The 15,617-nt window shown below is 38.1% G+C and overlaps 1 protein-coding gene across 2 annotated transcripts in view; it reads left to right on the top strand.

Moving 5' to 3' along the window:
- The first annotated feature begins 3,962 nt into the window (after positions 1 to 3,962).
- The window catches only part of LOC121302024 (SWI/SNF-related matrix-associated actin-dependent regulator of chromatin subfamily D member 2-like), a 23,943-nt gene continuing 12,288 nt past the window's right edge, over positions 3,963 to 15,617 (top strand). Inside the window, exons 1-5 of one of the 2 annotated variants that reach the window (XM_041231812.1) lie at positions 3,963 to 4,438; positions 9,718 to 9,893; positions 13,444 to 13,486; positions 13,986 to 14,108; positions 15,264 to 15,383. In XM_041231812.1, coding sequence (XP_041087746.1) covers positions 4,262 to 4,438; positions 9,718 to 9,893; positions 13,444 to 13,486; positions 13,986 to 14,108; positions 15,264 to 15,383 — 639 coding nt within the window. In that variant the 5' untranslated portion in view covers positions 3,963 to 4,261. The remainder of the gene's footprint in view (positions 4,439 to 9,717; positions 9,894 to 13,443; positions 13,487 to 13,985; positions 14,109 to 15,263; positions 15,384 to 15,617) is intronic. The other variant, XM_041231811.1, reaches the window with a different exon arrangement.

Raw genomic sequence — 15,617 nt, 5'->3', positions numbered from 1 at the left:
CACATTAACACAGCCACATAAAACAATTAAAAAGACACATTTGAGTAATTGGAATCACTTGGAATGACTTGTAAGGGGACAGAAAAAAGAAAATGTAATTAAGATACTAACTTACATTATACATTCCAGTGACTATGAAATGAACAGTAATTCTCTCTCTCTCCCAAAGTCCATTAAAAACCCATTTCCGACTAAAGGAATTAAACTATTGCAATTTCATTTCAGTTTCAGAAATCTTCTTGGAACTTGTATGCATGATGATACTGTGTTTGGAATAAATGCTTGAATACATATATTATTTTTAACTAGTCTCAATCATATTAGAAATATTCATAGGTATGAAAATGGAAGACAGTAATGTCAATTTTATTTAAAGTAATGAAGCAATATTGTTTGCAAATTCAACCAAGAATATCTTAGCAATCTGAATAGCTCATCTATTCTACAGTGCAGCAGTCAATTGATTAATCAATTCTATACACAACTCATTCTGCTCCTGTTGTCTGGTTGAACATTTTGGGATGACAATTTCCAACTGCAGTTCTATTACCAATTTCCAGTTGCACCTCAGTTAGTAGTTGTTCTTACTTATATTATTAATACTATAAGAATACTATAAAATGTTTTATTTAGTCTTAAGCTGATATCGGTATTATGAACTCATCGGCCGCTAGGAGGAGATCCATTACAAGTACTTCTAAGAGGGGAAACCTCTATCATCCTTGGACCACTCATGCTTCTTACCAACATCTACGACTTTGATTGAGGGATAATTAGTGAACTTGTCAAAGTTTTGAAATCAATCAGCTACTCGGAACTAGACAAGCTTAGATGGGCTGAATAGCCTCCAGATTTGTACATTTTGTAATGTTCTTATGTATAGGGGTGCTTATCCTGTACTTCTGCTCACCTTGTTCTTTTATAAAGAATTGTTCAATCAAATAATGACTCGGATAATTGGGGGCATAGCGTACATCTTTAAAACTTGAAATTTACCATGACCCTGGTTCCCTGAAAGAGGAGACGACCACCAAAACATTATGTATGGGATATGCCTGCCTTTTGGTAGGTATTTTCTGAGCTCTCTATACCAGAGCTGCTGATAGGCCTCTTCTTGGGATTTCACTCTCTGTCCCGCCTATAGAAGTATTAAATAGTCAAAGCCATGAGGCACTTGTGAGACACCATCTGTCACACCTTGGGTGTAAACGGATATATTGAGCCACGCTTGGCGCGGGCGCATGCCTAATAAACCCAGCTTGATGGCTGATACAGCAGCAACTATCAGACCCAAAAGTTTTTGTCACCGAACCAGAGGGACCTGCAATCCCTGTTGAAACAGGGAGAGGCAACCCTGAATAGTTGCTACTCTGTCGTCTGACAGGTATGAGTGCGTCGTACTGGAGTCCAGCCGGAGCCTCAAGTACGTCATGCACTGCACTGGTATAAGCCGACTCTGCATCATTGATGGTTTGGCTCAGCCTCGCCAGGTGCTGCATCACAATCACCATGTGCATCGACTGAGAGTGCCTTAGGCCCTGCTGGTGCCCCTGTGCACGCTACACTATTGAATTTTGTTGTGTACTACTTATTCTATCAAACCAAGTAGTCTAGGAATTTGCTTGTATCGTTCAAGACGTTTTTCAAATCAAGTAAGCTTATTTGTGTATAAAAAACGACATTAGAGTCGCAGCCTTCTTTCACAGCCAGTGTCATCTTTATGGCACATAAATGGTAAAGTAATTAGAGGTCCCTGGCAGTGGACTGTCTCTGTTTAGGGCAACTCTAGATGTCACTCACTTGCGATTTTATTATGCACAACATTCGGAAGGCAAGCAGAGTTACGAGAAAGATTGGAAAATTTTAAGACCTTTTTAAGACCTTTGAATATTTGCCCCGAAATTCCTTCTTTTTTTTTTTCACCCATGGCCCAATGGCTCTTCCGTAAAAATCAGCTAGGTACATTATTGAAGAAAAAAAAAATACAAAAATATATGTAAAGATTATACTTTTCATGTATTGAATTTGATGCCGTGGGCTAGATAGAAGAATTGGACATAACTGTATTTATAAATTCACTGTTTGGCAACAGCAGTTAAAAGTTAAAAAGTTATTTTCTAAATGTCTTCGTTAGAGAAAAAATGTTTTTATACCGGTGATTTATTTTTATTTTTATAAATCGTTTTCGGCATCTTTAAACAGCTTGTTCAGTGGTAACAATGCTCTGGATACTGAAGTAAACAGCAACTATGTTCCAGCATGACTGTGACAACGCGGCGCCTCGCTCAACCTTGACCTCTGCACACCAGAAGCAGTTTAAAGTATATTTACGTAAATTTAAATCAACATTGTCTGTGTTGATGATTATACATGATACGAGTATTGGTTTGGTTAACAAACAGATTCATAGGGTCCCTGTTCATGACGAGAAAGAGTGTAACTGAGTGCATCCTTTTGATATGTTTGATTGCTCTGGCAGCAGTATGAGTGAAAATAGACTGAATGGCCTTGCCGTGCTATATGTACACAGAGACATGTCCCAGAAGGAAGTGTTACAGCGTTTCCATAGATCAGGCCATAGGAGGATTGGCAAACTCTATTTCAAGTAAAGCCTTCTAATCGTGGCATCATACAGTCTCAGCAGTGCGATCAGTCTTAGCACTTATATCAGCAATCTCACCAGCAGCAGCACCAGTCCCAGCAGTGTCAGCACCGGTCTTACCATTTCCAGCAGTGACAGCACCAGTCTTACCAGTCCCAGCTGTGTCAGCATCAGTCTTACCAGTTCCAGCAGTGGCAGTAGCAGTCCTACCAGTCCCACCAGTAGCAGCACCAGTCCCAGCAGTGGTAGCACCAATTTCAGCAGTAGCAGCACCAGTCTTACCAGTTCCAGTTGTAGCATCAGTGTAACCAGTCTCAGCATGAAATTTCAAAAATCATCCAAGGTGGGTCACTGGGTAAAAAACAGTTAGCGACTTACATTGGTTTGCAGCTTGCATTAATAGTCTCCAGGCTTCATGAACAGGATATGCAGGGTCTTTTTTTTTATTTTTTGACTAAAATTTGATTTTTGCCTCAGTAAAAATTTATTCGTAGTTACGCCCCTGATGTATCTGTTGGGTGACCGGGCTGACTGTAAGGGAACAGAGGAAACCAGAATGTTTTTATAGAATTAAAATAAGAGGTAATAAGATGTGCTTTCAATCTAGGTAGTGCCAATCTATCCAATGCCTCTGAGGACTTTTTATGTAACCAGAACGAACCACTGTCCAGAAAGCAAAAGTCCGGTTCTTGCGAATCTTGCTTACTCGCTGTTCGTTGTCGTTTGGGTACTTCCATTCTCGCTGAGCCAGTCCCATTTCAACGCTCCATTGTGCAAACGTTTTTATTTTTATTTATGTGTTTATTTATTTCATTGTTAGTCCGTTTACTGATAGGCCAGGTAAAATTCCGTTAACTGCTTCAAAGGTATTGGGAACAAGTGTTAACTTGCACTCTGTTGAGCACCCAGCAGCTATATAAAATCCCAGGCAAGGTTTACAGCAAATAAATTAAGTTATGAGTGTAGAGAACAAAGGGCTGACTTTAGAACGTTACAGTAAAGTGATTTTTTATGGACTTTTTGTTCATTGGCCAGTTTAACCAGCCCGTCAGGGGAGTTTTTTAAACCTCGGTAGAAAACAATACATCAAGCTTAGTATTCTGTTTTATACTTCGTACAGCCACTGCCTGAAAGACCACCTGACTTGGGCTCGCTCATTATGGGTAGCATATAATTTGACGGTCACAGATCCATCACAGTAAAGAATATGCATTGTTGTCACGGTTGTTGTAAATTGCCTCACCCATCTGGTTGTATCCTCAGTTGAACAGCAGGGAGCGTTTGTAAGGAGTCCTATTTCAAAGACTGCTACAGAGTAGGAGGAGGCTGCGTGTTAGCACACAGCCAAGCCCTGTCTGATCACTATCTTTAGACATTGGTCGGGCTCTTAAATTCTGTTTGTGTGCCAACCATTTAAAATAATTTGGGGGCTTGAACAAAACCATAGATTCATGGGAAATGATGACACCAGCAATACAACCACCGTTTTGTTGCACAATATTTATAGTTTGCACAACAAGGAGGAACTAGTTTAGGCTTAAACAGAATATTTCTTTACAGATCTTTGTTTTAGTTAAAAAAAAAAAAAAAAAAAAAAAAAAAAAAGTGAACCCAATTGTCGATCTCTAACTTAACACCAGAAAGGTTAGAGTTAAAATTATGGCGACAAGAGGAGGGTACCCTATGAATGCAGGTAGTCCCATGAATTTAGGGGTTAACCGTATGAATCCTGTTAACCCTATGAATTCGGGACAAGGTGGTCTTCAGATACCTCCTGCGATGCAACAGAATCTTGGATATCGCCTTATGGCCAGCGGCGCCTCCCCGTACCACCAGGTAACGCTGAAAACTTTGTAATACCGAGAAAATAAAGGCTGCGATATACTAGTGTATTAAAATTACAGTATAAACAATACGTTTTCCAGTGCACTCGCATTTAAGTTGCTGTTTTAGTTTCCAGCTTTTATTGTGTTTTGACGTTTTGTTTATTGGCAAAATTGTTATGGTACGTGCTTTTTGATAATAATACAGTTCTAACTTAGTGTTTAAAAGTTTATGTTTCTACTTAGAATCTAGAATTCGTGCGCTTTCTGAATTGTCTGTCAATTGTGTACAGTAGGTGCAAGCAACTAATTATGGTAATGTATTTGTAAGCATTAGATTACTCGACTATAAAGTCCAAATGTAGCAATTAAATTAGTATTTATTGAATTACTGTATCTTTGATTACCTTCACTTTTCACAGGACAAGTGTAATGCATAGAAAGCATAAAGGTGAACTACCTGCGCTGTCAATTCTGTGAGGAACATTGTAGGCGGGAATGGCTTACAAATATATATTTTTAAATAGTAGGTTTCTTTTTTTTTTTTTTTTAACAGGCCTAAAGACTGAAGTATTGCGTTTGTTGGTAGCGACTACTTCCGCATGTATAACAACGCAGCGCAATTAAAACAACACACTCAAACACACAAAGACACCACATATCACTAATAAACTAAGCAAAACAACACTGGAAACATGTAGCGTTTTAAACTGGAATTTTGGAATGAATGCCCGCCTGAGTATTTGCGTTAAATGTAATTTGACACAAAAAAAAAACCGAATTGAAAGTACATAAACGGGCACACGATTAGCTTGGCCTCACGTGGTATGTATTTTCTAAAGCGGGAGTGCCCGCGGGTCCCTTGGTCAAACTCATGCTATTTGTACTGTGTCTTTTGTGGGTGCATGTAACCCACTGTGCAACATCTGGTCACTTCTACAGTCGTAGATGGCCCCATGTCAATTTGAGAGGTGCAGGCAGAGCATTACAGGTACATTACAAAATGCTTTGTGTAATCTTTATAAAAGTATTTCCAGGTACTTTACAAATACTGGCAGGGCTATTTAACCCTTTACTTACTGTAGTTTCAGACCACCCAAGTGACACAAATTTTGTGTCAGACCTGCAAATTTACTTTAAAACCTATAACAAATATGATTCTGTGGAAATCTCCATTCATTGATGGCTTTTTAATTCCAGTTGCAAATGATATAACTTCAAATGAACCAATGGGTTCAAACATTGGGTTTTTTTTTTTTTTCTTTTTCTTTTAATGATTCAAAATACAACATTTTTATTAATTTAGGTTGGTTTAGTCATTGTCATTATTATTATTAACCCATTTGAGACTGAAATCACCACAGTGTAAAAAAAAAAAAAAAATGTTTACATCTTATGAAAATGTGACAATGTGATTAGAGAATCCAGACTCCAGTGTCATGGCTTTTCATGACAGATCCATCATTTAATTAATTTAATGGTGACCTGAATGGGGTGCTGAAAAGTGACATATCAGAATACTACCAGTGATGCAGAAACATCCAGACTGTTCACATACTGCAACATAGTGGAATAGAACGCCTTTATCCCAGTCTTGTGGTAAATGGAATCAAATTGGTTGATTAGTTTAAGTTCCCAGGTTTTTTTTTTGTGCTTGATAGATTTCAATGTCTCTTTCTTGTATCTGAAACATTCAGAAAAAAGATTATCTGTACCCCAAGCTAAAATTCATATACAGTTTTATCAGATTAAAATCAAAATAAGTGGTGGCACATTATTAAAAGACAACATTGATGTAGTGTGAATTTAATCTAAAATAATTTCTGGAGCACAATAATACAATTCACCTGACAAAGTTATATACCATTCGAAACCTCTTTAATCATACTTGGAGAATTATCTAGCAATAAACAAATTCATAATAGCAAAAAATGTAACTGAATTAAGTCAGACATCTTGTGTAGTACACTTTTGGAATCTAATGGTGGAGATTTGCAGGCTTGCGAAAATTGATTTTGCACTTAATCACGTGGACATAAAGTATAATACATACTGAGCCTAAATGAAAGCCCTGATCTTAAACAATGATACGCCAGCATTCATAAGGCTGTTGTTGTATGTTGTTAAATAGAGCGAGACAGGCTTGGCGTGTTGACTCTTAAGTAACTATAATAAATTTCTTACAGACTCACTGGAATTATAGGCCAGTATAGGTTTCGGAACACTGGTGCTAGTGTAACATACTGTACTCCACTGGATTAGGTAAGGACAGTGCAGATGACAAATACTGCAGTGTAACTGCATAGCAACATCAGCCTGGTTATACTACAGCAGTTTATATATATATATGTGTGTGTGTGTGTGTGTGTGTGTGTGTGTGTGTGTGTGTGTGTGTGTGTGTGTGTGTGTGTGTGTGTGTGTATATATAAGCTAAACATGTTTTTATTCCTGTAAGGTCTGGCACTTAGACAGTGTTTTTTCTTTGGAAGCTTCTTTTTGCTTGGTTTAGATAGGAACTGGTCCCAGTGCAACACTTTTCACAAGAAAAGGTGAACATAAAATAAGTCACTTTAAAACAAAGTAAAAACAAAGCCGCAATCAAATAAAATAGACATAATTCTCGCACAGCCTGTCGTTGTCCTGAATTGGAGATGAAAACGAATAAACAGTCTACCAGAAATGGGAAGGATCTAACAGCTTTTGATATTGGCATGATAGTGCATGCACACAGTAACAAGGACCTTTGATTTAGGCTGCTCCAAAAGTCATTGTCGTGGGCATGGGCGTGGGCGGGCAGTTGTTTGAGTGTATCAGAAATGAGAATATAAGAATATGGTTGTGTGTGTGTGTGTGTGTGTGTGTGTGTGTTTTTGTGCACACTGGCATTTTTACTGATATCAAGAGAACTGCATATCCAATGGTAATAATAACTTGTAATCAATGGACTTTTCTTTACCTATTTCTCCATAATGTGTGTTTTTTAGGTTGATATTTTTCATTATACTGACTAGTATTTATATTGCAGTCTAGCAGGGGGTGTACGGCTGCTGATTTTCCATTCTGGGGAATAGCACATGGCATTTATTGAACATAAATATAATGTTGACAGTTAAAATAAATAAGTGAATACATATTACCACATTTTTCTTTCTTTTTTTAAAATGAAAGCCAAGATTTTCAATCACCCTTGTTGCTATAATAGTAAATTAAACATCTGAAGACACTTACATGTCATAATGTTTATAAACATCACTTGGCTTATTGCTGGCATTAATATTAGCAGGAAAACTGAATTATATTGCAACAGTTCAGAAAACAAATGTCCAGCACTCTTATGAGAATCATATTTACAGTCTTCCACTAACATTGTAGTTCAATCTACACAAAGGAGTTTTGAAAAGATGTCTTAGCTTATTGCTGGCATTTACAGTAACAATAAATATGATACAGTTTAGTAACAGTCCAGCAATGTCATGTGAGAGTGATCCTGTTTACAGTACTCCACAAATGAAGTTTAGTGTTTTACTGGCATTGCAATAACCAGGATAAAATATGAAACACTTATAAAGGCGTGTTGACTTTGACTTGTCGCTACACTGCTGTGTATCACCAGATTGTAATTTAAATAGCTCCCCTTTTAATGTAAACACATAATACAACCTCCCAATTGTTTAGTTGCTAATTCTGCCTTATTTGCTAAATGTAATGTGTGTCTCCAGACAGAATGCCTTTATGAAACAAATGGTGGTTAGTGACTACCTCCTTTACACCGTAAAGCGATCAATTTCCTTTAAGGACTGTATAGCTAGAAAAAATACCTTTGAGCTTGTTTCTTCATCGTCAGATAATAATATCATTTAATTAAGAAAATGCCATGGGTTAACATTGCTAATTATAGCTGTATTAAATGCAGGTAAAGTGGAAGAAAGTAAACAATAATGCAATACGTTGAGCACAGTAACTTGGATCTAAGTTTTTTAGACTAGATGAATGCAGTGCTTTGCCATTTTTTGTTGATGTCTTTTTTGCTTTCTTGTTCTCTGTATGTTTACAGCTGGCAAGATGATCTTTAATGGTGTTGACTCGTACATGATCAATGACAGCAAAATTTGCAGACTAGTATCCAATATCCTCATGTAGACAATCAGAAAGTGTTTTAGCTCTGTCTTGCTGAAACATTGCATTTTTTTTTTATTTGTTGGTGCAGTGAAGTCACATGATGAATTAACTTAGCTTGGCTGGGTGTTGTGCAAATTTAAAAAAAAAAGAAAACACACAGAAAACTGGAATTGCGAGGGGAAAAACACAACACTGCAAAACTCCATTCCCAAAATGCCTAATTACATTCCCAATGCCTAATTCCACGGTTATGCAATCACGGAAAATCAGTAGCCCTTAGGATGTATGTTACTAACCAGAGGAGACAGCGGACACAAGACTTGTATCAACCAGCCTTAACCCTTTAAAGTCCAAGTGTTTTTCAGTAGGTTGTTCCCCAGGACCAGGATTATTTTGATTACTGAGTTGACTCTCTTCCTATAAAAATTCACTGAAAATCAATTTTTTACAGTAGCCTCTTGGAAATGGTGCCCCAATTTTCAGAACACTCTGGGGAACACTATAACGTACTTCAGATACCATACCCACCTTTAGTTTTTTTTTAAACAGGATATTTCAGTTTGTTTTAAACATTAAGTATTTTTTTATTCTGATGTATTCTGCCCGAGTAATTGCAATAAACATTTATTCTCAGGCTCTTTATAAGCAATAATGGACACTACCTTTGATTATTTTCTCAAAATAAATATGAATAAATAAAATAGTTTGTTCCATTATCAGTAATAAGGGGAGCCTTATTACTGATAAAAAAAAACATACCTGATTTAGTGCAGTTCACAAAATGTGATCTGCTTGTGTCCACTCGTTTCTTGATATTTATAAATGTTATAAACACACATATTAGGACAGAATACTAAAAGTCAAACAAATCAGATTTACAGTGTTTTCCCTTTTTTGTTGTTGTTTTCTTTTTTTTATCATGTTTACCAGATCACGGGCCCAGTATGACACTTTAGTATGATCGCGTTTACACGATCTCGGTCCTTAAAGGGTCAAGAGAGATCTTCTAGTAAGTTTTAGGCCTAGTGTTGTTACCGGTAACACTTTGGTACCTAACATTTTAGGCCTTTAACCATTTTTGGAATTTTTGGAGGCATAATGTAATTTGATGACCAGTGTGCTAGAGCTTGTGAAAGGCCCCATGGCTAAGCCCCAGCTTCCTTGTGTTTTCAGCGGCAGGGAATGCCCCCAGGTCGAGGTATGCCAATGCCAGGGATGGGGCCTGTTCCTGGCCCTTCGTACGGTTCAGGGATGCTCATGAGGCCTGGCATGCTTCAGCAAGGGATGGACCCCATCCGAAAACGACTTCTTCAGCAGCAGCATCACGGGATGCATAACCAGAGACGGGGGTAAGAGGCATGTCAGCAGGACAATAAAGCAAACCTGTTTTACTGTTCTCTCTTAAAATATTACAATGCAGTTTCTCCTAATACCGTGAGGTGTGGGCCAGAGCAAAGAGTGCCCTCTACTAAATCACCCACACCTGATGTTCATTGAGGCCTTCTTGTGAGACTGGTTGGAATACTGGCCCTGAATATCAAAAGTGTCTTCCAACGGTCCTAAACTCGCTGTCTCCATCTGATTTAACCCGACTTTTATCCTGAACATTGTTTCCATCATCAAATGAAACACCTGTTTTCCGACAGGTGGAGTGGGTGCAATTTTACAGAAAGGTGACGGAAACTATTCAGTATTTAAATGAGAAAGCTGTATGTTAATGAAGCAAATGACAGTTTCAGTCAAATGACAGGTCTGACTGAAAGGTAGCAAAGGCAGAGAAAAACAAAAGCGGTATGTGTTTCAGGAGATACGGATACAGGATATTTTAATTAGGTGCCCACTTCATTTGCATAAGATCCCTCGTACTGTCAGAATTGGGGTTTTGCCACTGTTCTCAACCTTCTTGGCCATTTCAGATTTTTGCTTGGAACACGAAAAACTGTTGGAAAGTTAAAACAAAAGCCTTCCCAGAGAATTCTTCACAAATGGACTACCTAGTCATGTTACTGGGGCAGAATCACTTGGATCCTTTAGACCAGAGGTTTTCAAACTGTGGGGCTGGCCCCCCCTGGGGGGGCATGGGGTAACGTTAGGGGGGCGGGGGTGCGAGATACTTTGCTACTGATTTAATCAGGTGGATATTTTTTGGTCGATATAAGGCTAAATCAGAATGTATGCTGATGCAGTACAGAGATGTGTGGCAATGTATTCAATTAGGCATATGCAGCATTTCTGTAGCAACAATTACTTTTCTCATTTTTCGGTTTAGTATCGTTACAGCAAGCAGCTGTATGCAGTGCCCATTCCACTGGGGAGTCAAATATTTTCTACTTATTGCCTAAAGATGGTAGTGCTCCAAACCAGCAAATGATACAGAGAAAAAATTAGCAAAAACAAGGAAATAGGAAGCATATTTGGATTCCGGTTTCACTGCCATTGCATTCAACAGAGAAATTCGGCCCCATTGTGTAGTGTGTGCAGTAACTTTAGCAAACGATAGTCTGCAGCCAACTCATTCTAAAACGCCATCTGGAAACAAAATATGGAGATCTGGTAGGAAAGAACTGAAATTTTCGAAAGAAAACTAAAAGAAATTAACAAAAAAAAAAAAAACACGATGAAAAATGTGGTATATACCCCTGCAAGAACTTTAAAAGTGTCATGCCAAGTCTCATACCACAATGCCAAGAATAAAAGCCTTACACGACTTGGGACGATGACACACGACACAGATTCTCTCAATAGCAAGTGACATTTGCAGGACAATGCTTGGTGACAGTGCAGCAGAGAAGTTAAATTATCCCGGTGTCAGACAACACTGTTAGACGCCAAACCTTTGACATGTCAGAAGATATCCTTGCACCGCTGATCTTTTGGTTGCAATACAGTTTATTTTGCAATACAGTTGGACGAAGCAACAGGTATATCTAAAGAGTCTCATTTGATTGCTTGCATTCAGTACTCTCACAAAACGTCCATATTGGAAGACATTTGTTCTACAAGCTGGATCTGAAATGTTAACCATTTTAAACGACTTCCGAATTTCTCACGAGTTGAAGTGGGAAATCTGCATTGGAGGCTGTACGGAGGGAGACCCTTCCATGTCTGGAGGGAGGGAGGGCAGGCTTGAAAGCCAATGTGTTTGAAATTGCTCCACATCTATCGTGGACGCATTGTATGATGCATCTCGAAGCCCTTGCAACTCGAAGCATGGATCGGGAACTCCTTGGTTCTGCTATTAAAGTTGTCAACTTCTTTATCAAGACACAGTCCACAAAGGCATGTCGCTATCGAGGAAACAGAATCTGAGCTTGTGGCAGGCTGGCGAGTGGATAGAGGCCCAGGAGGGTCAGTCTGTAGTTCAAAAAAATAATTATTTTATTATAAATACACAAAAAAAAAGGGCACAAGGGCCAAAACAAAGCAATTTAAACACAAAAAGAAAGACAAAAAGCAAAACTAACAAAAATAATAATGTCCAGGCTGGGCAATGCCTTCACTGGATTTATCAAAGTTCAAAAAATCACACACCAAAAAACCACCAACCTGCTTCCTCAGCTCCCTCTCTTAAATGAAAAGCAGAGGCCTCCTTTTATGTCAGGTGGCTGGGCGCTGATTGATCGTTAAACTAATCGTCTAATCAACCCCAGCCACCTGAACACAATGAACCAAGGCAGGTAGGGGAATTTAACCCCATCCCTGCCAATTTCTAAAGAGCAGAGCTGTGCTCTGCCACAGAGCTCTACAGTGTTGTGGAGCCAATCAAGAATCACTTCTCTCAGACCAAGTTTTGATAAGAATTTTCCCAAAGGAAAAAGTAGTAAATCACTGGACTAGTCAGTGCCCTTGTCCCATCTCTCAAATGACATTCAGGAGGAACTGACTGAACTTCAGAGTGGTAGGTCACTAGAAATTAAATTTAAACCCCAGTCTTTGGGAGAGTTTTGGTTGAAAGTTGGCTCAGAACATGCAGCTTTGCCGGATTGTGCGATCAAAGATCTTTTGATGTTTTGGTTCATCTTATTTGCGTGAGATCGGATTTTCTGCACTGGCTGTGTTAAAAACAAAGTATCGCTCCAGATTGGAAGTGGGAGGACAAGCTCAGAGTGTCAGTTTCCAAAAGCACCCTGCAAATTGATAAACTGTCCACAGAGAAGCAGTCGCACCCTTCACATTAAGTTGTTGCGTGTTTTATTTGAAATTTGTAGGTGAAGGTAATTTGAGGTTGTATCAAGGCCTCTTAGGTTTGTGAGCATTTTTAAAAGGGCTGTCAAGCGAATGTGTACACGTGTGGGTTTTTGTCTGGGTTGGGGGGAGCAACCAAAAATTGTGACTTAAGGGGGGCTTCAGCTCAAAGTTTGAACACTGCTGCTCTAGGCCCAATTTTACAGTTCTGAGATCAATCACTTGCTAGGAACTGGGTGAGGTTAGATGGGCCAAATTATGTTCTTCAAGACCAAGCCCAACTCTTCAGTTCATGTGATCTGTTTAAATGGCTACAGGCACATACAGTGTTTGCATGACAACTACAGGTATGAGCTGCTCATTACTGAATTACTTTAATCTGCAATGCTACAGTATATATTACCAAAAAATAAATAAATAAATAAACCATTCGGCAGGCATCAAAAAAACAACTCCTTGAACTTGTGTGGTGTGTTTAGTATTTCTGTACCAAGCCGTTTCAAGGTACTGGAATTGGGTAAAACCTTTATAAAACTGCTGAAAACAGAAAAATACAATGTCAACAGCCACTTTGCTCCCAGAGTAAATGGCATTATTTATGCCAGCAATATTTAATACCATAATGCTGTATATAAATATTCCAAAATGATCTAATGCATACTATTCACAAATTCATTAGCCACACTACAGTGTTTTTTATTTTTATTTTTTCAGAGTCAAGCGACGGAAAATGGCAGACAAGATACTTCCTCAAAGGGCAAGTAGAAAAGTATAAAACTTAGTAGTAGGGATACAGCATGATAACTGTGAGATGTGTCTTCCTCTTCATTGTCTTCCTAAAATAAGTCAATTGGAGCCAGATTGAAAGCATTGGTAGTAAATGCTTTGGACACCAGGGTCATATTTCCAACGCGGTTAATCCTTTAACGCCTATTTTTTTTTTTTTTTGACAGTGTTAAAACTCCTGTTTTTAAGTTATTTATTAATTCCAGTTCTCTTAAGCAGCCTCAAAGTGTTGTGTTATTAATTTTGTAACATTAACATGAGTTAATTAACGAACAGAGGAAAAGCTTTGAAAATATGGTCCCTGGACATTTTAATAGCACCCTAATGAATTGTGAAAGGTCCAGTGTATTTCACTCATTTAAATCATAAAATATAATCTACGTTTTGGGGGAGGGGGAGGTGGGGGTGGGATATTTATGAGTGTTTTAATCTCTAAACAGTGCTTTGTACCTCACCGTTGTGTTTGACAGATTCGAGAGCTGGTTCCTGAATCTCAGGCCTACATGGACCTCCTTGCCTTTGAGCGCAAGCTCGACCAGACCATTGCTCGCAAGCGCATGGAGATCCAGGAAGCTATTAAAAAGCCTATAACAGTACGCTGGCTCTTTAAAACCTCCACTTACTTGCTTCAAGTGCTTTTCTACTGTTTGTGAATGTCTATAATAATTCGGAGTGGCTCTGGGTTCTGCTGCTTCACTATTGAGCTTCTCCTCTGCATTTACGTGGCTCTAGCTTGCTTTGGGCTGAGCTGGAGATTCTACCAGCACTGAACAGCCTTCTTCATTATTCCAGACAACTCTAACAGCCCTAGTGGATAGGGCATATTGCCATAGAAGTCCGTCCCCCCCTCCGACACAACCGTAGAAGTCATGCGACAATGGAATTTTTGCAGTATGGATTTGCTTGACAACTTCATGAATGCCTGTAAGCCATTGTAGGCCTCTGCATAATTTGCTATATATATATATATATATATATATATATATATATATATATATATATATATATATATATATATATATACATACACACACACACACACACAGAGTTATAGTCAAGTTTACATACCCCAATGGAAATGTATACTTTCTAGAAATTTCTTAAACAATTATAGGAAATCTTTTATAGTAAAAGTTTTGCTTTTTGTGGATGAGGAAAAAATGACAAGAAATAGATTATTTATTTATTTAGAGAATTTTTTTCGCCAGTGTTTTTTGCAAAACTCAAAAAATGCTAATTCAAAAGTATTCATACCCTGTACAAGGAAAATAAAATTAATAGCTAGTTGAGGCATCTTTACGAATAATAACCTCTTTCAAACAGATGATATTTTGTCAATAAGCTTTTGGTATGATTCTTTAGTGATTTTTGACCATTCTTCAACATAAAATTGTTCCAGTTCATTAATATTCCGAGGACTTCTCTTGTTCACATCCTTCTTCAACTTTTTTCCTCTTCCACAAGCAAAACTTTCGCTACAAAATATTTCCTATAATTGTTTGAGAATTTTCTAGAAATTATAAATTCCATTGGGGTATGTAAACTTTTGACTACAACTGTACGTGCAGCTTGTGTTGTGATTTTCTTTTTTGTTAAGAAATGTATTTGGTACTTAATGGGTTCATGTAACTGATTGGTTGTTTTTTCTGTTTGTTTCGGTTTGGCATCAAACGGTTTAACTTTACAAAAAGTGATGTATAAAAGCAGATTGTTGCTGATCTGCAGATTCTTCTAATTTGTTTATCCAGCAAAAACGCAAGCTACGTATCTACATCTCCAACACCTATACCCCCGCCAAACCAGAGGGGGAAGAGGCAGAGAAGGTGGCTTCATGGGAGCTGCGTGTGGAAGGAAAGCTCCTGGAAGATGTGAGTGGTTTGAAAGACCCAGAGGAGAGGAGTTGCGTGGCTTGTAAGAAGTGGAAAGTGGTGGCTTTTATTTTTAGAAGAAAAAACAAGGATACAAATGTATTAAATTAAACACACGTTATGCTATGTGAAGTTATACTATACATTTTGACAGTTCTAGAGCTAACTTTTTTGTAATCAGTGCTACAGAAATTGTTTCCCACAGGATTTCATTTTGCATAACAATCTGTAATA

The sequence above is a fragment of the Polyodon spathula genome, chromosome 28 (genome assembly GCF_017654505.1).
Source record: "Polyodon spathula isolate WHYD16114869_AA chromosome 28, ASM1765450v1, whole genome shotgun sequence".
In the NCBI taxonomy this organism is placed as follows: domain Eukaryota; kingdom Metazoa; phylum Chordata; class Actinopteri; order Acipenseriformes; family Polyodontidae; genus Polyodon; species Polyodon spathula.
Note: the sequence above shows the minus strand (reverse complement) of the source record. Positions and strands in the feature narration are given on the sequence as shown.